This window comes from Trachurus japonicus, chromosome 5, assembly GCF_045865225.1.
Source record: "Trachurus japonicus isolate A0001 chromosome 5, Traja_1.0".
Classification (NCBI taxonomy): Eukaryota; Metazoa; Chordata; class Actinopteri; order Carangiformes; family Carangidae; genus Trachurus; species Trachurus japonicus.
Window position 1 is genome coordinate 16,157,382 of NC_140911.1, and position 24,817 is coordinate 16,182,198.

Sequence of the window (24,817 nt, forward strand, 5' to 3'; positions counted from 1 at the left end):
GATGTCTGCCTCTTTATTTGCCAAAAGGTAGGATTTACAGAGTCATCCAATTCACAGGGATTACAGGTAACATTTTCACTGTCAGTGCCGGCATTGCAGTGGTGGTATGTGAATTCATGTTATTGTGTTATAACAAAGATATATCAGCAACATCTGAGGGAGTTGTTATATGCAGCTGCACATTATTGCACATACTGAGATCAGATAAGATCTAACTGATCCCTGTGGGAACGTTCATTGTGTTGCGGAAGTTAAATCTAAAAAGAGTCTGTTTTTTAACCTTGCTAAATCCTTACACATTCTGACATGCAGTAAAACCTTTGGAAAGAATATTGATTAGGTAACGCAGTGTTATGAGCTCTATGATTTATTTTTTCTTAAAATTTACATTAGAAAATCTATATGTATGCATGCATACAGTGGAGCCACAATAAAAATCCACAGTATATGATCATTACATGTCAGGTCTACTTAATTATATGCTACTACTGTAATGTTTAATTCTGCCCCATTATTTCAAACCAATATTAGCCTACTAATTTAGAATATAGTTCATCAGTGTTCTGGTTTATTGCACATTAATACAACCTAAACATATAGTCTTTCTCATAAAGACTATTGTGTTACCTATACATCTCGATGGATAAAATAACAAATTCAATCATTGGACAGAGGTAGACAGAGGATACAGGACATGAAAAACATACAAAGAGGAAGGTAGGCTATCTATCTATCTATCTATCTATCTATCTATCTATCTATCTATCTATCTATCTATCTATCTATCTATCTATCTATCTATCTATCTATCTATATATCTATCTATCTATCTATCTATCTATAATCAAAATAAACCTTTTGCTTTTAGACTACATAATTTACAGGACGGAGGATGATCCGTATGCGAGTGCCTGTCTCCTCTTGAACAACAGGTCAGTGAGTAACGACGTAGCTACACGGTCCTTCTACTTTAAATCTGCGTGTACGCTAACAGCGTAACTGACGCTGCAACGTACGCACTCTACGTAGCGGTCGAGAGGGAGGAGGGAATGAGGATACTGTCAAAGAAACACTGCCAACAGGGAGATTTTTCCTGTCTAGCCGAGGTTAAACTGTGTCGGCCAGGACAAACACTGTCTCCGCTGACGGTTCATCTCCTGGCAGCTGCAGCTTTTCGGTGACTTGTGTTTATCCCACGTACAGTAGCAGGTGAGTTACATCGGCTGGTGGCTACTGGTCTGCCCTGAAACTCTCCCAGGCCGTTTCATACACAGCTGCTGTATGCACGTAGCCTATTTGTCTTGAACGATCAAACTAACTCGTTTAAACCACACACAGGTCATACTGTAACGTGTTTTGGAGGCTGTGTGCGTGTGTGTGTGTGTCCCCGGAAACATTTCCTTGTGTCGTTGCGTCTTTGGAAATGTTGATATCCTACTGCGCATGTGCGAGAAATGAGCCTCTTGACTCATGCAGTTTATTATGACTGTCTTGCAATAACAGTAGCGTGGATAGTGTGCCTTTTTTATATGCAAAGTTGCTAAATATAAGCATTTCCAAATGTTCTTCATACAATATAATAATAAGAATAATGTTGAGAGTAATAATATAAAATAATAATATGTGACTATAAATATTTACATCTGTCACTTGTGTGCCAGTTTATGTGCTTTTCTTCTCTTTTTTTCTCCCCTAGGTGAATGTAGCAATGCCTGAAAAACATGTCTCACAAAGAAGATAGTGAAGGGAAAAGGAGGTGAGCAGCAAAAACAAACAACATGAAAGTTCCAGTAGTGCTTATTAGGCCACTGGGGAAATCACTTCATGTAAATGTAATGCACCAGTGTTGCACTGAACACCTTTTGGACTATCTTCTTTCAGCTCTCACCGCACTGAATTGTACGCTAGCGTCCCTCGAACATGTCTGCCCATCGTGTACCACCCCGACTACAACATCACCTTCATGGGCCTTGAAAAGCTCCATCCGTTTGATGCGGGGAAGTGGGGAAAAGTAATTCGCTTCTTGAAAGGTAAGTGAGAGAGAGAGAGAGAGAGAGAGAGGGAAACCGAGTGGCAGATGGGGAGGACATCTCCCCAAGCTGATGTACATGGAATCGCTCAGTGTGGATCAGAGAGGCAAAGGTAGGCGGAGAACAAAAAGGAAAGAGTTGTGAGGTGAGGTGCAGGCGTAGTAGTGGGAAAGGCAGAGCATTAAAACACAGATAATTAAAGAAAACTCCCAGTGGGAGTCCGTGCAGGTACAGTAGATGAAACCCAGTGCAGGTTTCAAGGCCAAGGGAGAACAGTTGCTGCATCACCGGCAGTGGCGTGCACAGACCTTTTGAAGGGCAGGGGCGAAAAGGAAAAAAAAGGGCACATATGGGTCATTCTATAGAAATGGTCGCTTTCCTGTCCCTACATTATTCACCAGGAAAAGCGCTCAAAAGTGTTCAACAATGACACAAAATATACATGTTTTTTTGTAATTAAAGTGTTTTCTTGTTATTAAACCATGCATAAGACAGTTATAATGCACATTTATTTTAAAATATATCTTGAAAATCTGGTTAGTGACATGAATTTGGCTTGTCCCTCAGGTAAGGAGTCATGGTTCAGTGACATATTTTGAATTTAAATAAATTGAATACATTTTTCTCCTGTTTTAAGACCATAATACAAAGGAAAGTGTTACAGCTATTTAGTATAATACTTTAAAAAATGAAAATATCAATAAATAATTTAAATAATTTACAAAAAATAGCTGTCCCTTGATTTCGTGTCACTGGTGTTACTATTTGTAAAACCCTTTATTTTGAAAAACTACTTCATCTCTGCAAATATTCTGGGGTCAAGAGTTAATTGGAGGCGTGTCCATTTTGAGGAGCACATGGTTAGTCAGCACATTCTCTTCACATGTTGACAATTTTAAGATTTAACGAGTAATTTCATGTGAGGACTTAAAATGCGTCACTGGTGTTATAGAGTTTATAGTAAGGGGAAAGTAATAAAATAATTGATACAATTGTATGATAAGCTGATATATTTACAAGTTAAGAAGTGTGGTTTTGCCTGCAATGTCCACCATCTTGAATAGGCCATCTTGTCTGTCCATTTGTCACTGGTGTTACTGTCACTGGTGTTATTGTTCTAGTTAGTAACACCAGTTTTCGTTAGTAACACCAGTGACCAGTGGGTAACACCAGTGATGATCATTAACACCAACCACCATTAGCATTTAAAAAAAAATATATATAATAAAAATATTAAAATACATTAAGCTGTAATTTATGTTGATTTATAATGGTAAGTGGTTAACTGTTATGTGACCGTGTTTAAGTTGTTAAAAAAATAATACAAATGAAACATGAAATTGCTATTCAAAAAGCTACCATTTTCATAGAATGACCCATATAGTGCGTCCTCGCCACTGAAGTGGGCACTTTAACACGCGTTTTGGCTTCCAAGAGGGCACTTTAACGCACGTTTTTCAACAATTGGGCCACGAGGTGCACGCCACTGATCACCGGCACAGCTTCACATGAAGTTATTGTCAAATTGCACCATGAATCTTTTTGCCATAGAAAGTGCTGTTTGCAGTTCAAAAAAGCTTAAGACGTTAAGAGTGTAAATCAATGGCTCTGAGTCTCTGCTGACAGAAGAAAAAAAAAACCTTGACATATTTGACGAAAATGTGGATGACGCAGATTTAACCATAAGGGTGTAAGAACCTTAGACAGTCCTGTGAATCAAAAATAAGACACTATCAAGAATCTTCATATTCTTATAACCATATTTAAAAGGTGTTGCTGTGGAGCATATCAACTACATGCATCACATTTTAGAATTAATTAATCACAGTTTTACTGGCATGTTATTGCAGTGAATTGTAGGTTACACAGTGGCCAGGTGGGTTGATATAAATACTGTATGTTGATGATTCTACCATTGATGAGAAATTTTTTTGGCACCGTTTGAGTTAAACGTAATATTGATTGATTTTTTGCTTTTCCTCTCTGATCTTAATAGGATGGACAAAATAATGTAATCACTCATCAGTTCAACTGTACCCCACCAATGTACATCCTCCAAACCCACCAACCAGTTGAATTAACACCTTTCTAAAATGAATAAACTTCACAAAGGTGTGATTGTTTTATTTTAGAGAGCTGCTATTACAACACCCACTGTGTGTGTGTGTGTGTGTGTGTGTATATATATATAGTATATATATATATATAATTCTTTTTTATTTATTTAATGAGGGTAATTATCTGATGCCTGTCAATTACTTGATGCCTTTACCTCTTTGTCTCAGAGGAGCAGTTCCTCAACGATGGGAACATAGTGGGAGCCATTGAAGCTACAGAGGAAGATCTGCTAGTTGTTCACACCAAACGCTACCTCAACAGATTAAAGGTATTTTTTCCCCCTCAGCACTTACCTCACCTTTTTTTCCTCACCTCTCTTCCATGTGTCACTCAGACGCACTGAGGAGACAAGGGATCTATCAGAATTTGAACGATATATCTCTTGTTATATGTGATTTAAACAGTTTGTTGCCAGGTTTTTCCCATCTGTACTTATAATGCAGGAAGGGACATAAGAGAGATGGAGTTCTCATTAGCATGCAGTGGATTATCCCATAGGAGCATTGGTCCTCATTCAAATCAATCACTTGGGAGCATATTCAGAAGATAGCACCTCTCTGAGTCCTTTGAGTCAGTAAGACTTTTGTGCTTTTAATTTATGAGCCCCAGTAGTTGATTAGGATCCCTGTTTGTTTTTCCTTCCAGTGAGAAGCTGCAGCTCAGTTGTGTGTGGACATTTCATATGCTGATAACAGTAGTGCTATCATGTTCAAAGACTCAATGTATTCTCTCTCCCCCTCCTCACGTGTCTGCATGCAGAGCCAAATCTTGGAGAGCTCAAAAGAGGTACCTCAGAACTCTCTGCTGTGAATTAGCATTATTCTGTGCTTTCCTGTTTCACAACAAGGCCAAGGCTCAGTCATAAACTCCCTGGCAGTACAGTATCACTGTGCATTTCTTTAGTCAGCTTTTTTTCACCTAATATATCCAAACCCTGGTGAGCACACAGTGTTATGCCTCTGCACTGGCGATTGTCCATGCATTCAATTTGTTATATGATATGTACACAGCTGGCCATGAAGTTGGAATAATTTTGTTTTCAGACACATTCCTCTTGTTATTCCTTCCATAAATGTTAACTGTGGTTTAATTTTCACAGAGACATGTTTGGGTCTTGTTTGAGATTGAGCAATAATGTTTTTAGAAGATATACACTTTATCTATTTAGAGTAAATCACATTGTCACAATCATGTCATGAGAACATGAAAAAGAAAATCTTATTCCAACTTAACAGGCAACCATGTAGATATATCAGTATATGATACGTCCATATCTTCCACCCTCATGCAATGTCATGAGGGAACTTCTTTAAATTTGGCAGAAACATTAATATGGCCTCAAGGGTGAACCTACTACACTTTGGTGGTCAAATGTTTCTTCATAACTGAAGAATTCATTCATTAATCATGACATGATGGTTAACACAAATTTCTAATGTGTCTAAAATTATTAAAGGGACAACGAGGAGTTTTGGAAAAGCAAAGCGTTTTCACACTACATTTATGAGCCTCCGCGCACACCGTAAAATTCTTTGACCGGTGCAAGACGGACTCATGTTTTCATTCATCAATAATTAAAGTCAGAGGTTCAAAGAGGTTCACATACCATCGTAGTTCCGACCATAAACGGCGATTCGGCTGCGTTATTCTCATGACTCGTTGCGAAACCGAAAGTAAGGAAACGCTGGTCGGCTCGCCCAGCATTTCCACCACCACTAATAATAACAAAATAACGATAGAGACAAAACGATATATTTATCGAAAATGGGCCCATTAACAAGTGTAGGTAACATAGATTCATCCACATCAATGTGAAACTTTTTTTATAACCAAATAGAAAATCCTCGTTGTCCCTTTAAGTAATGGCATTTTACAGTATATTCAAATGATCAAAAAACAACTGTTCTGCAAAAAACACTCAGTGCATCAGCTCAGCATGAAAGTAGGTGTTACAACTGTTATACCAGTCTTAGCTACACTTTGCACTGAGTGTACCAAATGTGACTGAACAGAGCGACAGAGCTGCGTCTGGTCTTAAGATGCGCGTTTACACAGTACACAATACAAGCAATCATTGATTCTAAGCAGCACATGTTGATCTAACGTCTTCCTTCAAACAACCTGGAAGATATGGATGAAGAAAACCACCACTGTACACTGATAATATCACCCACAGTTCTTTGAAAGGCTCAATTTGTGTAAAAGCAGAATACAGTCAGCAGCTTCAGGGCGGGTGGACGGAGCCACCATCCTGTCCAGTGATGGAGTAGAGAGGGAAGCTCCTTAAATAGGGCCCATCTGTTATTAATGTGTTGCCGTAATTGTCTTCCGCACTGGTTGTGTGATCAATATTTTCCTGTTATTATCACCATGGATACTACTTACTGTAGACTTCTTAACTGACACACGTGCACCTCACTACATGTAAACGTGACACCCAGGCACAACACATATGGGATTAAATGTAAGCGCCGTGGTGCACTAGTCATAACTTCAGGTTCGGTCTTAAATTAGACTTTATGTTACACCCAGGTATAGTCGCAGCCGGTGCACTCCACTCCAGGCTGTTAGTCAATGCTGTGACTCAGGGAAGGGAGATTCTGACTACTGTATATTTCCTACAACTTGGCTGGCTGGTGGTGGCATACAGCTGGGAGGTGGTAACTCTAGTTTTTCTATCACCTTTGGTTTCCTGTGCTTTTTAGCCTTCTAATGACTTATAGAGTCATATCGCAAAAAAGCAAAATATATTAATGATGTGTTTAATTGTGTCCTTCCCTGCAGTGGTCCCTGGTGGTGGCAACTATCACAGAAATCCCCCCTCTACTATTTCTGCCCAATTTCCTGGTGCAGCGGAAGGTGTTGAGGCCTTTGCGGACACAGACAGGAGGGACAATAATGGTAGGCAGCCACGGTTTTAACTTCTCCCTCATGTGTCTTCATGTTTGTAGCAGTTAAAATTTACATGTTTTGTCCATCTTCTCACTAGGGGATGACTGCAGCCCCCAGCATCCAGCCAACATCATGAATGGGCTACTTGGCCTTCAAAATCTGTAAATTAGCCCATTTGTGATACTGGCTGGATTTCTCAACAGCTTTTAATATCTCATATAATCAAGATGAATTCAGCAACTAATAATCTTCAGCTTCCCTGGTGAACTTCCATTATTCATAACAACTATAATATCAAAGAAATCCTTGTGTTTACGGTTAATTTAACAGAAATAATTTAATACGTTTTAGCATATTCAAAGTTATAGTGTGCACAAATTTATAAATTCTTGCTGTGTAAATAAGAGCAATTTTAGTAGCTTAAGAGCAACACATTGCTCTTAGTCTGTAATATAATAGTAGTATAGTTTAAAACATACAGTTATGGCCTGGTATCAGTCCCCCTGGCTCTGTACTGTGCAGAGTGAGCCATGTGTGCTTCACTCCTGCAGATCTGCATTGGTGTGTTGGCATTGAAAAGTTAAGCTCCATAGATTTTACATTTGCAGGGCCGTTGCCCGCCATATACTGCTTTATCTGTCATGACAAACTCTTTGACAGACGCAGTTTTTTATGCTACGGTACAGGAAGCATTCGCATTCACTTCATTTACCTTGAAGTCTTGTATTTGTTGATATGGCATTAATTAACATGGAAGTTTTATTGACAAAATTGTCTTTCATAACATGTTTTATGCAAATGTTGTAGTTGAGAGGAATAAAATGTTTAGCACGGCCTAATTGTGTAATCTGTACCGACGGGTCCACCACCTGCTGTGGGGCAGTGGCCTCCATGTAAATTATGTCAATTACAGAAGTGAAAAAAAAGTGACAGTGTTGCTTCGTTTGGAGCCACATGAAGCCATGTAGTGACTAGGAATTAACTAGCAGGACCAGGACCACACACACACATGTATATGTATATGTATGATGTGTGATTTCTGAGTTATAATTACTTCAACTTCCACTTGTAGTTCATAGCACCATGAGTCCTGGTACCAGATCATATGTAAGGGCAAGGCCTTGAACTTACCTGGGCTTGATCTCTCCGTCTTGTCATCCATTTGTCAATCTGTCTTGGGTTTTTCCTTCACTGATGGTATAACCTCCCCTTAGACGCTGCTATAGGTGCCTTCCTTTTTCTCATCACCATGCGTCTCCACTTTCTGGAGTTGAACTTCATTCTTGACCATGTTGCCAACTCAACAAGGATTCATCTTGCCCGTGGCACATGAGATCGTTGTACTTGAATTTTTAGATTTAGAATAGAATAGAAACTTTATTTGTCTGAAACCAAAGGGTAACAGAAATTACACCACTTTTACACAGACACACACACACACAATATGTTGAAAAAATACACAAGAGATGATACACCAGATGAAAAAACACACACACACACAATTCTAAATTCATAAATTTATATATATTTATGTACAGTTAGAGGCATAACACAGTAGCTTGAGTTTATCTCCTGTAGAAACCTTGTTTTGGTTTCCACTTTGTGCGGCTCACTTAAAACTGGGATCAATCTCTATTAGTCTTGTTATCCGAAGAGGAGATTTTAATGTGCACAAACTGATCAGTGTCATGCACATTGTGTGATTTCAATTCATAAAAGTGAAATAATTACAGATGATATCAGACCTACAGTACAGTAGCATCATGCCAAAGCTCTTTTCACTAAAAGAGATCCTGGGGGTGATGGTTGATGGAGTTGTGCGGATTAAATTAGAGGGCTATAGTACAATGTGCCTGGTGCTCTGTTTAGTTATACTGAGTGCTTGTTTTTCTCAGACAAAGTAGAGTGTTGAGCCATGGCCAGAGTGTGCATACATGCTAATGTGTGTCATTACTCATCCATCAGATAAATCTATTGGCATTTATACACAATCTCCCGAGCTCATATCTCCTCCCCTCAGGCGTCCTACACACTGAGCTGTAGGAAAACATGGCAGACGAACCCCCTTTTTTCATCCGAGAGAGAAATTTTGATCTGCCTTTGAAAAGAGCATCTGCCACTCTGTGTGCAACACCATTCCTCTTAGTTAATGAAACATTGCTGGGTATTACTGTGGTGGAACCTAGAGGGATTTCCTTAAGTGTAGCTGATACTATGTCTCGGCTTTTATTGATAAATCTGATCACATTTTTGTCACAATGTTTTGCAGCTATTGTAACCATACTTTATAGTGAAGTGTGTTAGATAAGCCATCAGTGGTTTACCACCAGTGAAGCAAGCAGCCCCAAATAACTGTTTTCTCATGTGTAGCCATGCACATCAGGATTAAGGTGATCAACATGAGAGACAAACATTGCTTGTGTCTTGAGCTTCCCCACTTCCTGTCAGGTGAATGTGTGCTCCTCCAGCAATATTTTTGCATGGAAATGTCAAGGAATAGTTTAGCATTTTGGGTAATACTACTTTCCTTTGGAATGTCATGAGAAGAGCCTGGAGACAGCCAACCTTGGTTTAATAGCTGTTTTCACACTAAAGATGATAATTGTCGATGTGTTTGTAGCTTAATTGGATTGTTTTTTTGTTTTTTATAGTTGTGGCTTTATATGACTAACATTTTAGGGTTCACATACTCTTTCATTGTGTACAATGGCTGTTTTTGTCTGTATGTAAATGAAGGAACTGTATATGTGCCATAGATAAATGGAGGTCAGTTTTCAAATGAGAAAATCCAGAACCTTTGGTATGACATGCAGTATTGTGTAAGTGTTTTATTCAAGTCTGTGATGCATAGGACATACTTCATGAAATAATTATTTATTTTTTTCTGTTCTTTATTGAACATGAATCAATGTATGAACATTGCAAAAACCACCTGATTGTTGTTGCAGTTTGTGGCTTGTTTGGACCCAGAAAGGAACATACTCACTCATCTTTATATCTTTACATTAAATGTTGTACTGAAATATTCTCTCCTCCACAGGCAGGAAAATTGGCTATTGACAGAGGATGGGCCATAAATGTAGGTAAGTCAGTTTACAGCACAGACAATGATCTCAACTCATAAATAGACATTACTCTATCTGCACTCAACTGTTATTCATTAATCTTCAGTACGGGGAAGTGAATTATTTGTCACTCTCAGTGCCCAGCGCTGTCTCCTACATTATTCGTTTTTACAACACAAATATGTCTTCAAGAACATAGTTGCTGTCCAATCCAATTACAATCTGATTACATTCAACACGAGTGATAGTAAAACATGATAGGTGTCAATCAGATCTACACTATGTAGTTTCTGTCTGTGCATTGTCAGAATTACTGAACCCTAACCCAAATCAAGAAGTCACAATATCTCAGTCCTGCTACAGATTTTAACTGTGCAGGGATTTTATGCCACTGAAAATTCTTTGTATTGTCACTTCACAGTTTTTCCAGTTTTTGCAGCCGTGTCCTTGTCGTAGGCAACCATTTCTTACTCAGAGTGAATGAATCTGAGCAGTTTGATGTAGTTGCTTGGTCAACCATATTTTTTTGAATTTGAATAAAAAAAATACCCCCAAAACTTTATTTTCCCAGAATTCATGGCAAATTAAGCAGGCTTTATACTGTGTCTGAGCTGCTTGTCAGATGTCACACCTGTCAGAACTGTTTTAAACCCACTTCACGCTATGATTGGCCAGCTGTGCAGAAGAATCAGGGATTGTACTTATCTCTGTAGCTCTCTTTTTTTGTTGCACTGTCAGTTTTGGCACTTTTCATCTCAACAACAAGGCAAAACACTGTGAATGTCTTCTTGGGGAGACTACCGCAAAATGGATTCAAATTTTTGATCACATATGACAAGTTTTCACTCTGACTTCCTGTTTGGATGAGGACGAAGGATTAGTTCTGAAAACCATAGACCAGCCCTATGTCCAACTTAAGAGAACTGGACAGCTCAGATACAGTAAAACTGGATGCCTCATATGGATAAATGTCTGTAGATGCCAGAACTTTCTTGTTATTGATCTAGATTGGCAACCCCCTTGGCCAATCTGTGTTGTAGGTTCACCTTCACCTACCCACCCTGTGTAGGGGGTATTGATTCATCGGGCTGGGGTAAAATGGGGAAGTGGTGAAAATAGTCAAAACTGTTTTTTTGGAGTGAGACCATAATAGCTATATTTGAGCCAGAGACGCAAGCTCATCCCTGTGACGGAGCTGATGCTCCGCAGAGTCAGCACAATCTCAGACACAGCCTTGGTGCATACTCGCAAACTAGCTCGTTACAGCATGAAGGTTGTGATGGTGACTGGCAACTTTGCACGTTCTGCTTGCTCAGCTATCTCCCACCTTCTGTTGATGAATCAGGGGAAAAAAATTGTCCTGCATCAATAAACATGATTTTAATAAAGATATAAACAAAATATCGGATGCACCTGACGTCCGTGTATTGTGTTCTCAACACAATAAAGATTCAGAGGCTTCATAGAAGATTGTTTTTGGAAGCTAGGTACTAAATGATAATCACATTTCAGCCGTTGCTTTACCAGCCTTTATTAATATTCTACTCGACAGTATAGTTTAATGAAGCATGCACGTCCCTGTGCTGCTTCCCTGTGCGAGCAATTCAACAGTCCCATTCTGGTGTCAATACAACCATTGTTGAACCTTGGGGCCATTTTTATAAGTGGCAATAAATTCAATAACAGACTATTTTAAATCACCAGTGGTCATTGTGAATAATAGACTGGTCAGATGGGCAGTGACCTGCTCAGCTCGTCTAATGGCCCTGACACTGAGCCAGTGAATCTTCTGTTTCCCAGGAGGAGGCTTCCACCACTGCTCCAGTGACAGGGGAGGGGGCTTTTGTGCATACGCTGACATCACTCTGGCCATTAAGGTAAGACTGATGTTTAAAGTTTAGCTCATCGGAAACATCCATGTTTATTTGATTAAAAGTGAGATCATGTTACTTTGGGAGGAAGTAACAGAGCATCCTTAAGTTTTGCTGCTTGTTCAGATATGAACTGGTAACTTACGGTGGCTGATGATACTGTAGCTAAAGTTAGCAAGTTTTTTTTTCTATTTGGCCACAATACAAATGAGGAGCAAAAAGAAAGGAGTAGGAAGGAAATCAACACAGCACATCAAATACAAGAACAAAAACCACACTCATAATAAAAGTTAGTACAAAGAAGTAGTATAAAACTAGAATGACAGAGCCACTGGGCAGAACTCAGCAATAGGAACGAGGCAAAAACCAAAACATTGGGGAAACATAATCGTAAACTTAGGAACACAGGTGATTGAACTGGTAGTAAAACAAGCTGGCGAAAAACAGATGAACTAATAATGGCCGAGAAGAAGACAACAGCCTTTAATAGGCTTCTTTTTTTTCTTAATGCAGAAGGGAGGCAAGGGTAATAGGGAGCATGTGAAACACAGCAGATCTGACTGGGAAATGCACGGAGGGAATGAAATGAACAGAAACTTAAAGAAGTCATTTCAAAATAAAACAGAAAATAATAAACACCAAATAAAGTATTTCAGAGGGGCAGGCCAGGACAGCTTATCATGATGATCATCTTTCCAAATGTTTGATCACAGACCATGACTCTGTGATAGAAAAAGTCCTCTCTGAACACCATGTAGAATGAGACAAATGTCCATTTTCAGCAGCACAAGCTGTCCAAATAGCAGAACTGACTGTGTAAATGCATTATAGATAAAGAAACGGTCAAGTGTGAGTGAATGATGAATGAAAGGATGTTATCTGTCTTTTCATCTTTACTAATTAAACTTTTCACTGAGCAGCTCAGAGGCTAGCGACAGCTAGAGATGGACTGGTTTCCTCTCAATGCATTTGGCAAACAGACCTTAAATGTTAATATGACAACTCTGATCATTTAATTTGTTTTTATCAGCTCAGTCTCTTTGATGTCATACACTTTATTGAATGTATACACAATCACATGTTTAAAGACTGATCTCAAGTTTTATTAATTGGTGTCAGATTAATCAAATGAAGGGCAATCATAATTGGAGATTCAATATTTTTCACTCCAGCACTAATGATGACAAAATCAGGATATGGGAGACAAGTGAAACGATAATGATAATGGAGCAGCTTTTCCATACAGTAGTATGATTGTCCTGATTTTAGAAATCAATTTTCACTTTTAAAGAAATCAACATTAAGATGAATAACTGGGTTGGAGGAATGATGAGAGGCAGACCCACATATTGGAAAAATATAGAATAACACCAGTTTCATCCTTTGAGATAAATTTAACCCAGTGGCTCATTATATTATAACAATTTCTGTGTCTTTGTGATGCTAAAAGAACAAAAAAAGCATTTAACGGCCCTTTGATTTGGGATTCTGCTTGGGGAAAACATATTAGACCAGTCTCAAAAAAGGAATGACTAAAATGCCTCCCATACACAGGAAGAGTAAGAAAGACATGCCACGGCTTCCTTCAAAAGATGACTGTCATTATGAAGTTATTGTGGATGTTTATTAAATGTAACTCTTTAAGTTTCACTTTGGGTTCTACTGAGTGAGACTCTAAACTATGAAAGAAGCAGAAAGCAAATATTTTCTCATCCATCTCTCTTACAGTTTCTGTTCGAAAGAGTGGAAGGCATCTCCAGGGCTACCATCATCGATCTGGATGCTCATCAGGTGAGCCGATACCATTACCTCTTTGTGTCAATCTGAATTGCTGCTTAGGGGACTGACATTGATGACAAGACTCCCCCCTCTACACACACACACACACACACACACACACACACACACACACACACACACACACACACACATGTATATGCACACAGACACATGTACACACACACATACGCACACACACACACCGCCCTTTTGCAACAACACCAATCAATGAGGCTCCCTGTGGGTCAAATTGGCCCTTACTGTCATATTCAGTGGGATGTATCTAAAAACAGCTCCCCTGGCAAACAGCTGAGTGCATCCAGACGTTGGATAATATTGGACTTGGGCAGTGGGCTATCTACTCTAATGTCAGCTCTTCATATGTTTGAGTTTGTTGACACAGTGATGTGTGTGTTTGAAATAATTCATGTGAACCACAGAAGCAACAGTCAGTCTGGCTGCAGTGATTTATAGTCGGACACAGTCTTACTGTAATGATGCTTTTCCGAAGTGGTTGACTTGATTCATCAGTAAAGAGATCCAAAGAGTCCAAGATCTGAAGTGCAGGGTGTTTTAATACGAGCTCAGCCACAGAGTGAGTAAAGAAGCCTCTTTAATACCTCTTTATATAGGGAATACATAGGAATGTATGGGTAACAGGTGGATACCACTTTGGTAACTCTTTTTAAATAAGTGTCCATCACTACTGCCAGTTCTTCCAGCCCTTCGGCATCTTGCCCACTATCTTATTCTGGGAAGACATGTACATTACCTTTTGTGGTCTACAGTACTTGGTTCGTTCATGCAGACATGTAGGACCTATAGGTGAAAACCATAGACTGTAAAAAGAATGGACGTAGCACCCGTGACATCACCCATTGGTTTTGGGGAGTCGTTTTTGTGACTCAAATATGGCGGCCTGAACAGCGCCATGTTGGATTGGCCGGCCGAGAACCCGCCCACTGGCCTCGAAGCAGCTGTCCACGGAGCTGCTCGGACCTGTCACTCAACGTTTCCGCGCCCTGATTGGCCAGAGTTTTAACCTAATAACAGTAAAACGGTAGAGTTAAAAAAAAATTCACCCCCCTCAGAGTGTGTGCGGGGGTAGAAACTATCGATTGAGACGAAAAAACGTTCTGACACCAGGCTTTTAACATGTTTATTGAGGATGTAAAGTCGGCGATTTTAACACGGGGGTCTATGGAGAATGCTCCCTTCTGACACCAGCCCCCAGAGGAATCCGAGGGGATTGCAGTTTTTTGAACGCGGAAGTGAGCTTCACTTCTCAGACCGACAACTGCCCCCTTGGTGAAAACATTTTAACACTTACCCTACCTGAAACTCTCAAAAGATAAAGATACTGTCACTGAGTATGCTCATGTACTCTATGAGACTCCACAGCTCTATTACTTGAGAAGAGCATAGTTACAAAAGTTACAGTATAGTATAGTATAGTATATGTACTTAGTTACTGTTCACCACGTATGCTTTGTATCATATCTACATACAGATATGTTGAATAAAAGTGGCCCCTTAAATGACCCGACATGGTTTCACCAAGCTCGCACCTAACAGCTATACAACTACCAGCCATGCTTGCTAGCAAAACAGCAACATCGTGCTTTCAGCAGAACAACAATTAACTGCAGCATTAATTACCAACGATCTCATGATGCTGATGAATTTTGAATGAAGCTACCTTATATAAAGTTCGCCTGACCCGCTCTACCCTCTGAGCCGCAGCGCTCTACTTGCTGCAGATCTTGTTAATCAGGTCACCGTCAGTGGACTGAGCTCACCCCAGCTGTAGATAACAATGACTCAACATTTTTTGGAAGTCTGATTATCATATTTTAGTCTTACCTCGTGTTTTCTACATAATGACTTGTATCCCCCACCAATTAGCCCTCAGAACTGTATTAACATTGATGACGTCTCAAGGTTCCCAAGGTCTGTGGCTGCATGCCAGTAACGGGGCTTTATCCATTTTGAGCTATGGCTCATTGGTCATGATGCGCCTTTACCTATTGACAAGAAAGGGATCAATACAGATGCAGAGTAAATAATTCATGAAGAAGAACAAAAGAGCAAATCTGCATGAGGGCACGGATGCTGGCCTGAAGTGGCCCTCTCAGCAGATAATTGGGCAGAGAGAAAATATTGAGGATATGCAGTAAAATCCTAATTATGACCCTGAGACATGACACTTAAAGTCCTTTTATTCTCACATAAATTGAGGTTATGACCTAGACAGATGTGTTGCTTATTCACCCAGTCAACAACAAAGCAGTTAATGGTCAGTTTTCTGTTTGGTTTTTTAAGAAGCTTGACTGTAGTGCTGCTGTGAAGGCATAGATACTGTATGCAGTGTGAGCTGTTCACATGTGATAAGGTACTTCTTATGTGTCAAATACATTTTATAGACCATCAACTGATATTATTTTGCAGCTCGCTAAATAAAGACAAACAATGATGGTTGACCTTTCCATTTACACTTGGTGAACAATACAAACATCACCACTGCTTCAACTGCTGTGGAGTGACTCACTCTGTGAAACAGTACGGGGTAGTGTTGATATAGTGAAATACATTGTATAAAGTGTTTCTAGTGCTTTATCTACTTTATTATGGATCAGTGACAAAATACATTTAAAGGCTGAGATACATAATCAATATATACTGTATATAGGATTTAAAATCCTGAATGAAGGATGGTACATCCTATGTATGTGTTTCCCCTTTGAGCACCACCACTGCTACATTATGAGTGCTACAATTTCACACATTTTTGTCTGATGTTATCTTGGCATTGTTTTTTGAGTCATAGGCCAGTGCATGAAATTGTCCCAGACCCTCTCATTCATCTGAATTAAAGCAGCGTAGCTCACATGTTACAGCTCAGCCACCAAAAAATGAACACTCATTCATTTTGACAGGAGTAGTAACCAGGTTAGATTTGTTAAAGTTTATACCCAACCATCCTATTATCCTGCATTGCTCAGCTTGCAGTGGCACAACCACAAAAAAATAGTCCATTGACGTATTGAGGGCAGCTAGTAAATGTCAAACACGTCAGTCAAGCCTCTTCATCATCTGTCTCTTTATTCATTAATCCCAATAAAACTGTGTCAGTACCGCTGAGTTCAAAGAGGTATTGATAATAAATTACCATCTATACTGTACATGTTTAGGACATTGGCCATTTCCTGCTCCTAAACAGTATTATCCTGTCGTCTGGTGAAAAATCCATTCCTGTTCTTGTCTTTTGATCATGTTTAGCTAAGTAATGATAGATTGTGCTATCATTTGATACAGATGTTTGAACTTGGTGAGGTAGACTATCTGTTTTGAAGAAGTAAAGGGTAGGTCTGTTTGAGGCTGCAGTCAAGGCTTTCGGCTGACACTAACAAATGTCGGTGAAAAGCAATCTTTTATTGTATAATACAGTATGTGGGGAGAGGATAAGACGAATAAGACTACAGGCAGGGACAGTATATAAGCTGATTTATAGTCTCAGGCCATCTTTACATGTTGATTCAGTCATTGTCTAAAGGAAGCTTATATTAGCCCTCAGTATGTGTTAATACATATTACAACTCGCAGGGATCTACAGTACACCCTACATTTGTTCCTAATACTGGTTTTCCCATACAGTAATGCTATCAGTTAAATTCATACATAACTTTGTCTGTTGTTTAAAAAAAATATATGTTTCCTCTTTTTAGCCAATGAATTGGATTTAAATTCATGAGTAGCCTACAGATGCCGAAGAGAAATGTCAATGTGTAGCCTTTTTCTCTGTGTCTCATTGACTTTTTCATGTTGTTCATCTCTGGAAAATATCCAGCAGAAGTTATGCAGACTGAGATGGAGGGAACTGGAGTGACCAGAGTTCACTGCCTTTTTGTAAAAGTGTGTGCAATCTCTTTCAGTACATTTTTGACGTTAGTGTCACACTTGGTCAAGTATGTCTGAGCCATTACCATGTGAAACTCACTATACTGCTTTAGGCCCTTTCTTATGCCCTTTTCCCACCAAAATTAGCAGGTATAAGCTGAGTGACCCACAGTCAGTCGAATTCAGTCTCGCTGTTCGGACTAAGGGCACGCACAAATGCCATGAGCGACGTTGTCACGTGCACTTATGTATAGGGCACACACACAAACACAGAGTGAGTTGCTAGTGGATTTGGGGACTGGTAAAATTGATCTGTCATATCTATCTCATCCTCTGATTGGGCTTCCTGTAAAAATGCCAGAGCCTCCATGTGAGACGAATCGGTTGGTCATTGTTTGTTTTAAAAACTTATTGTAATGCCGCTGTGTTTCTTTCTGGTTTAACAGCACTGTGTTGGACAGGTGACAGGTCTGTGCTCTCAAAGTTGTTATAGCACACATGGGGAGAAATTGAGCAGATTTACCTGGACCAGTGCCAGTCGGAGCTGATTGGAGCTGGAGGTGATAAATGTAATTTTGAACCGGGTGTGAATGTCGATTCAACGCTTTTCCAAAGCTGACAAAAATCGGATGTTATCAGGTCTTAGCTACATACTAGTCCACATCACACATAATTCATGTGCAACACTTTCTCATGTGACTGTCACATTTTGTTTATCTTTCTTGGACCATCTCTGGCAGATGACCACTGGTTGTCTAGAAAGCATAGGATCATTATCAGCCTCTCCGATATTTAACCCTCAGATTTCATGGTTGTGCAGAACCTGTCACAGTAAAACTTTGCATCCTAACACTGAAGTATACAGTGTTAGGATGCAAAGTTTTAGTGAGACGTCCAGTGGCCGAGGCTTCCAAGATGAGTCCCTATGATTCCTGAGGAGGTCCATGTACAGTCAAGTAAGAGGGGCATCAGATTACAACACTGTGAACTTCATCTAGTTATTACATACAGTAATATAATTGTTACCTAGTTCAGTCACTACAGTATGATTTTAATAAGCATGAAAATCAGAAACAGTGATGTTAACTGTAGATCGGCCATTTACTCATCATGCAGCTTAAACTTGTTTGTTTGCTTTCACATTAAAATGATGCACTCAAGTACAAATGACTGTACACGCCTTCTTACATGGTTTCACTCCAGTTTGAAAACTGAGATGGTTGGGTATCATATCAAAGCTGGTATCATGTCAACTCTCGATCTTAACCTCAAATGTGAAGTGGATCCAACCAGACCACACATTAGAAAACATTGTTTTTCCCCCTTTGGATTCAACAATGGATTATACACTCACTTGGGCATGATGTTCAGCTGGCACCAAATTGCCTGGCTTGTCCCATACATCCTCCTTTTCATTCAGTAATACCAGGCTTGGCACAATGCCTAATCTCCTCCTGACAGCAGCCAGACACATTGGGTGACAAATTGATGGAAGGAAATGAAAAGTGATGGAGTAGCCATGACTTTTTTATTAAGTATTTTAACATTTAATGCCTGCAGATGACAAGACTATTTATCCCTCATCTGGTGCTGTCAGTCAGTGCTGCGCATCTCCGATAAACAAATGGGTCTGTGTGACACCTGTGTAGACCCTGGCACAGTCAAGAAAAGCAAATGCAAAGAAGCAGAGACAGGACAGACAGAGAAGGCAGACAGAGAAAGCGCTGAATAAAAGTTGCGGTTCTGCTGTGTTACAGGGAAATGGACATGAACGTGACTTCATGGATGACAGGCGGGTGTTCATCATGGATATGTATAATCGCTACATATATCCAGGGGATGGATATGCAAAAAGTAAGTGAAAGCACCACTGATTTTTGTCCATAAAACATATTTTTAAACATAAATGTCAAAGTAGTTTTGAAAGTATTAATATCTGTAGACAGATTCTTCGACTTCATGGGAATTCATGTTCATGTGATTCATTTGGTGACAGAATAAGCTCTCTGCTCCTCTGATGCCTTGTTGGCAGTGGAGGTTGGAACAGAGCGGGCAGCCTCCTCCAGCTCCAGCCCCTAGATGTCACTCAGTGCTGTTTTAATTATGCAGTGAATCCCTAAGCACTACCAATCACTCTATTAGCTCTCAGCAAAAAATACTGCCAGGCCATGCAACACCGTAATCATGGCTTTTACACAAATGAATGTGTTAATACATTAAAGCTGATCTGACAGGGACCGCATGTTAGCATTTAACCCTAATTCATACAGTACTGTGCAGACGAAACGCCACGGCCCTGACTTTAAAACGTTCCCCATCCTTCAGCTTCCTTCCTCCACACAATTAATTGAATCCTTGACATTTTATAATCTTCTCCCCCCTAATGAATGTGAAATAAATGTACACTCTGGCTTTTTTAAGATAAAAAAAAATGTACTCTCCTATTCTGCTCCATATGTCATGCATTTCCTTGTACTTTTAAAAAACCAAAGCTTTCAATTTTTGACACTTTTTTTTCTTTCAAGTCCATCAAACTAGCAAGACCAGACTAAAAAAACTACCAAAAATTCTGTTCTACATGGACATGCATTGTTCTTTCCAGTGTCTTCAGCATAATTGTTTGACTTTGAAACATAAAGGTCTCTTAATTAACCTTTTTCATCACTAGCACGAATTATTGGAAATATACATACTAATTTATTAAAGCACAACGGAGCTATTTCCTGTCGTTGCATTCTGTAGGAAAGAAACTCAATTACCTACCTGAGGTTCATGTATATTGTGACTCAGTTATCAGGAATTCTTTGGCCTGTCTGTGCTGAAAGAAATTCAGCTTTGTGTAACCACTGGAGCAATTACCGGTCTATATGTAAGGCCTGTGGATTGAGCTCAACATAACGACCTCTGTCTCATAATGGCTTGTTTACTGATAGCAGCCATGGTACTGTCTACTGTTGTGCCTTCGCTTTTGAATGTAACATTATTGTACATTTCAGGAGCCATAAAAAGGAAGGTAGAGCTGGACTGGGGTACTGAAGACTCTGAGTACCTTCAGAAAGTAGAGCTCCACTCCGAGGGAGCGCTGAATGAGGTCCGACCTGACATCATCGTCTATAATGCAGGGACAGACATCTTGGATGGGGACCCTCTTGGGGGACTCTCCATATCACCACAGGTACCTTACCGCTGTGTCGACACATCCCAATAAAAACCGAACATTAGAGCCGTAAAGGTAGTGTTGGAGATACGCACGTCAAAAGTCCAAGCCCCTTTCCTCAGATTTCTCTCTGAAGCCACGCCTCCAGAGCGCAGCAACACGCAGCGCTTGTGCAACGCTGGGTTCACAACAAGGTGGAGCCGTGAAGGTATCGCCCTCGACCCAATGTAATCCCAATGTGAACGATACTGTTGCGTGTCACTGAGCAGCATCGCTACCTTTCCTCCAGCTTTTTCTCATGGCTCAACCAACCAGCATCCAGCTTAGAGCTACATTGTCACCTACCAGACTTTAGTGTGGTACATTGGATCACTGCTGTTGCCTTTTCCACAGTTTTACAGAATTGTCTGTTCCACCGGTGACTGACTTTTTTCATTTTTGTGAAAATCATTTAATTAATTAGTTGCAATCAGAGTGTGAATAGGATTTCAAACAATTTTGTAAAAAAAAAAAACCTCTAATGAGGGGAGGATTTATTGCAGCATTGTTGGATTTGGCTGTGTTAGGTAGAGAGGTTCTTAAACATTGCACCATGGGAGTGGCACCAATCTGTGTGTGTTACAATGCACTCGTTAGATAATTATTCGAAAGTAAAGGAGCAGAGCACCTACAGATTAGGCCACATCCTTTGAATTCAACTTGCAGGCTAATATCTACTATTTTTAGTAGAAAATGTCTCTGGTGGGTTGGGTCACATGAGCAGTTCATGTAGCTAATGTGTCAGAAAATTTGAAAGCATACTGAGAGCTGATCCAAATGAGCCAAATTTGTATTTATTACTTCCTGTGGGCAGAGATTTCCGGCCAGTGATCCAACAAATTCCAGAAAACAATAAAGCAATTAAGGTGAAGTGGCGATTGCCATACCGATGTGTGTTAGAGAACTAATTTATGACTGGGGCTGGTAAATAGCCTGAAAAAAAGTTACCACAGCTTTAATCATTATTATTTAAAGTTCTGAACATGTGTTTCTGCTGCTTTCTGCCTAACAATGTTTGAAATCAGTCCTCGTGCGACAAATTGCACCATAATAAATGACACGAGCTGTTCCCGTTCTCAGTCCCTAGACAAGTCGGGGAGTGTGTGTTTCTTTTCAGTCCCTCCCATATGTGTCGCCCTGAGAGGCTTAGTGCTCTGCTGTGGAACAGGGAGATATAGGAACAATCAGTCCTCTTCCAGGCCTCCCCTCCCTCCTCAGGGGAGGAAGGCAGCGTAGATAGAAACGTTATAGCCAGAAGTTACTCAGAAATTAACCAGCTCTATCTGAAGCTGTGGATCAACTGACAGTTTGCCTTTCCCCTTCTCTGCCAGGGAATTGTAAAGAGAGATGAGATTGTGTTCAGGGCTGCGAGGAGACGAGGCATCCCCATACTCATGGTAACATCCGGGGGATACCAGAAAAAAACAGCCCGCATCATCGCAGACTCCATTCTCAACTTGCAGCAGCAGGGCCTGATTGGTGCAGAGGCTATGGAGGGGGAGGGATCATCATCGCTAGCGGCCAGTATGATGAGCAGCTGTGGACCTGCGGGATCCACAATGACTGCCGTCTGAGGGGCATTAAGTTCAGGGATCTCTACAGCTGTGACTGATGGCATTGAATTAACTTTACATTGTGAAGAGAGCAGTAATGATGTCATGATGAGGAATGTTTATTGTGTGTGTGCGTGTGTGTGTGTGTGTGTGTGTGTGTGTGTGTGTTAACAAGCTTTGTGAAGTTTGCACCTAATACAAGGGAATAACCATTCAAAGGGAAAAAGTTGTACTGAAACAATAGCTCTCGCTTGACAACGGCAGATTTATAGAAGCTCACATGTGCGACAAAAAGGTTATTGAAATTTGAATCAGTGGGAGAATGAAGGGTATGTTAGGCTTATGTATGTTCTGCATTTTGGAGAGGTATTCTCTCATCTCAGGAAATGTAATAAGGTCGTTTATGAAGGATAATATATTAATCGTCCATAAAACGGTACAGAGGTTTGATGTTCTTACAGACACATGAAAAAGTATAGTAATTATCCTCCAGCTCACTTTATAGTTATGGAGGTTAAAAATAGAAATAACAGCTCTAGATAAGTGTAACTATCAAATATAAATCAATAATGCAGTTTAACCCCACAAGTCTTAATGTCTTGTGCTCATCAGCATTTTGTTTTATCATTTCCTCCGATAGTATTGTAATATAGTGTGCACTCGGTGCTTTATAAATCCACTGATAATCTAAAGTTAATGTTTACAGGGAGCCCAGGGGGACTTCACGACAGGCACTTAAGTGTTTTGTTTCCAAAGTCTGAACAGATTTGAAAAAGTCAACATGGGACTCGAGCACTTTAACTGGTGTGTGTGGTGGTGACTGAAAGTTCACCAACACATTCCTGAGCTCCTGAAAATCAGTCTTCCTTCTGCAGTTGGCTTCTGTCACCCAGACATCAAAGTCCAAAAACTGAGAAGTGTTCAATTAAAGAGCAGCACTGACCACTCGAGCTTTTCATGGCTTTTATATCCGATTGGTTTCAGAACTCAGAAGTCCACTAATGATGTTTACACATACAGTTGTTATGTACAAGGAGAAAAGTTTCCAGAAGACACTAAAGAATCTCCATCACAACAAACACTGATTTCTGAAAACTGCTGTGTAGGTGTTTATTTGTGTATAATACCAACTTTCTGTACAGTATGCTGTTTTAAGTTAACCTTTTCTTTGTTTATACATAGTATAAAATACTGGTATCGCCTCTTCATGCTTATGTAAAGGTTTGTGAGGCATGTTGTTGGATCACTGTGAGAGACAAGAGATAGAGACAGAGGTTATGGTCTGGTTGGGCAAGAGCCGTAAGTGGCTGAATATTCAGTGTGATTTTTCAAATCTTTGAAATTATGAATCATACAAATTACTGTTTTGTTTTTTGTTTTTCAATTTAGCCTTAGCAGCTGTGTCCTTTTTCAGAAACAAGTGAGTTCTGTGGCTGAGATTAATACTGGAAAGTCAGTATACAACATAACTACCTGGGAACATTCATGGCAAACCAACAACAGAAACTCTTAATTCAAAAATGCAACCACTGCTGCAGCAACCGTCTTACCTGACAATAACATCAGCACAACAGAAACTGCTGACTCACTATTGATTTGTTTGAGCAAAACAAAACAAGTGAGTCACTTTTCCTAAATAGAAATTGAAGAGTGTGTCAAAGCCTGAAACAATCCTTTAAGTAACAATTTCAGGTGCTTTCACTTGCGTGTGAACCTCCTTATAAAGACGTTGAGATGAGTTGTGCTTTATCTAGGGCATGTTTCATTGACGACTTATGTTTCTTTTTGTTGCAGTTCTGCCATGTTCCCAGATGTCAGCAATATGAGTAGTAATAAATTGTAATGCTCCTTTAATCCCCTTACAACTAGATGTCCATTATTCTGAAAGCCAAACCCATGAATGCCGCCTCACTTGATTTGTTTAATTCAGGTTTAAGGGACGAGATGTGTTGCGCTGATTCAGCCGTGCTAATTGACTTCCCAAAGTACTGCAACAACCTGGGGGAGTACAGTAGCTGCAGAAGGAGGGAGAGTTGCACATGTGTTCATACTTTGAAGTTGCACAGTGCAATGAGATGTGTGCAGCAGTTGGCTTCTGAACGCCTCCCATTGTGGAATAAACACATGGACTGAAGAGCTGTATCAGTCTGAATCCTGTGTTGGTTGAAGGAAATAGACCAAGACAAAGCTGTTGACCAAATCAGAAGAGATGTTAATAACAAAACCACATCCTCTGTGGACTTTGGTGTTACATTAGATGTGTTTGCAGCTGAAACGACAGCTGGCAGGTGCTGCTGTAATGATTTTTTTTTTTTTTCTAATGTGTTTTCACATTCATTATCATCTGCTCCTCTGGCTCCACTCTTCTGTTTCAGAGCTAAAACAAAAAGTTACAAAAGTTAGGACTGGAGCTCAG

At 39.9% G+C, this 24,817-nt stretch overlaps 1 protein-coding gene across 1 annotated transcript; it reads left to right on the plus strand.

Annotated features, from left to right (window-relative positions):
* The first annotated feature begins 1,008 nt into the window (after positions 1-1,008).
* hdac11 (histone deacetylase 11) lies at positions 1,009-23,666 on the plus strand. Its single transcript, XM_085776546.1, has 11 exons — positions 1,009-1,209; positions 1,697-1,756; positions 1,882-2,030; positions 4,316-4,416; positions 6,933-7,049; positions 10,081-10,123; positions 11,906-11,982; positions 13,705-13,767; positions 19,410-19,506; positions 20,649-20,827; positions 22,180-23,666. Exons 2-11 carry the CDS (start codon positions 1,722-1,724, stop codon positions 22,420-22,422), a joined length of 1,104 nt encoding a protein of 367 aa, XP_085632672.1. The 5' UTR covers positions 1,009-1,209; positions 1,697-1,721; the 3' UTR covers positions 22,423-23,666.
* The last annotated feature ends 1,151 nt before the right edge of the window (positions 23,667-24,817 follow it).

What these genes read in the sequence shown, in the direction of transcription:
- hdac11 (XM_085776546.1), top strand. Translation starts at nt 1,722, where the DNA reads ATGTCTCACAAAGAAGATAGTGAAGGGAAAAGGAG. An exon ending in AGGATGGGCCATAAATGTAG is followed by an intron (nt 10,124 to 11,905) that starts GTAAGTCAGTTT and finishes TCTGTTTCCCAG; the next exon opens with GAGGAGGCTTCCACCACTGC. An exon ending in GACTCTCCATATCACCACAG is followed by an intron (nt 20,828 to 22,179) that starts GTACCTTACCGC and finishes CTTCTCTGCCAG; the next exon opens with GGAATTGTAAAGAGAGATGA.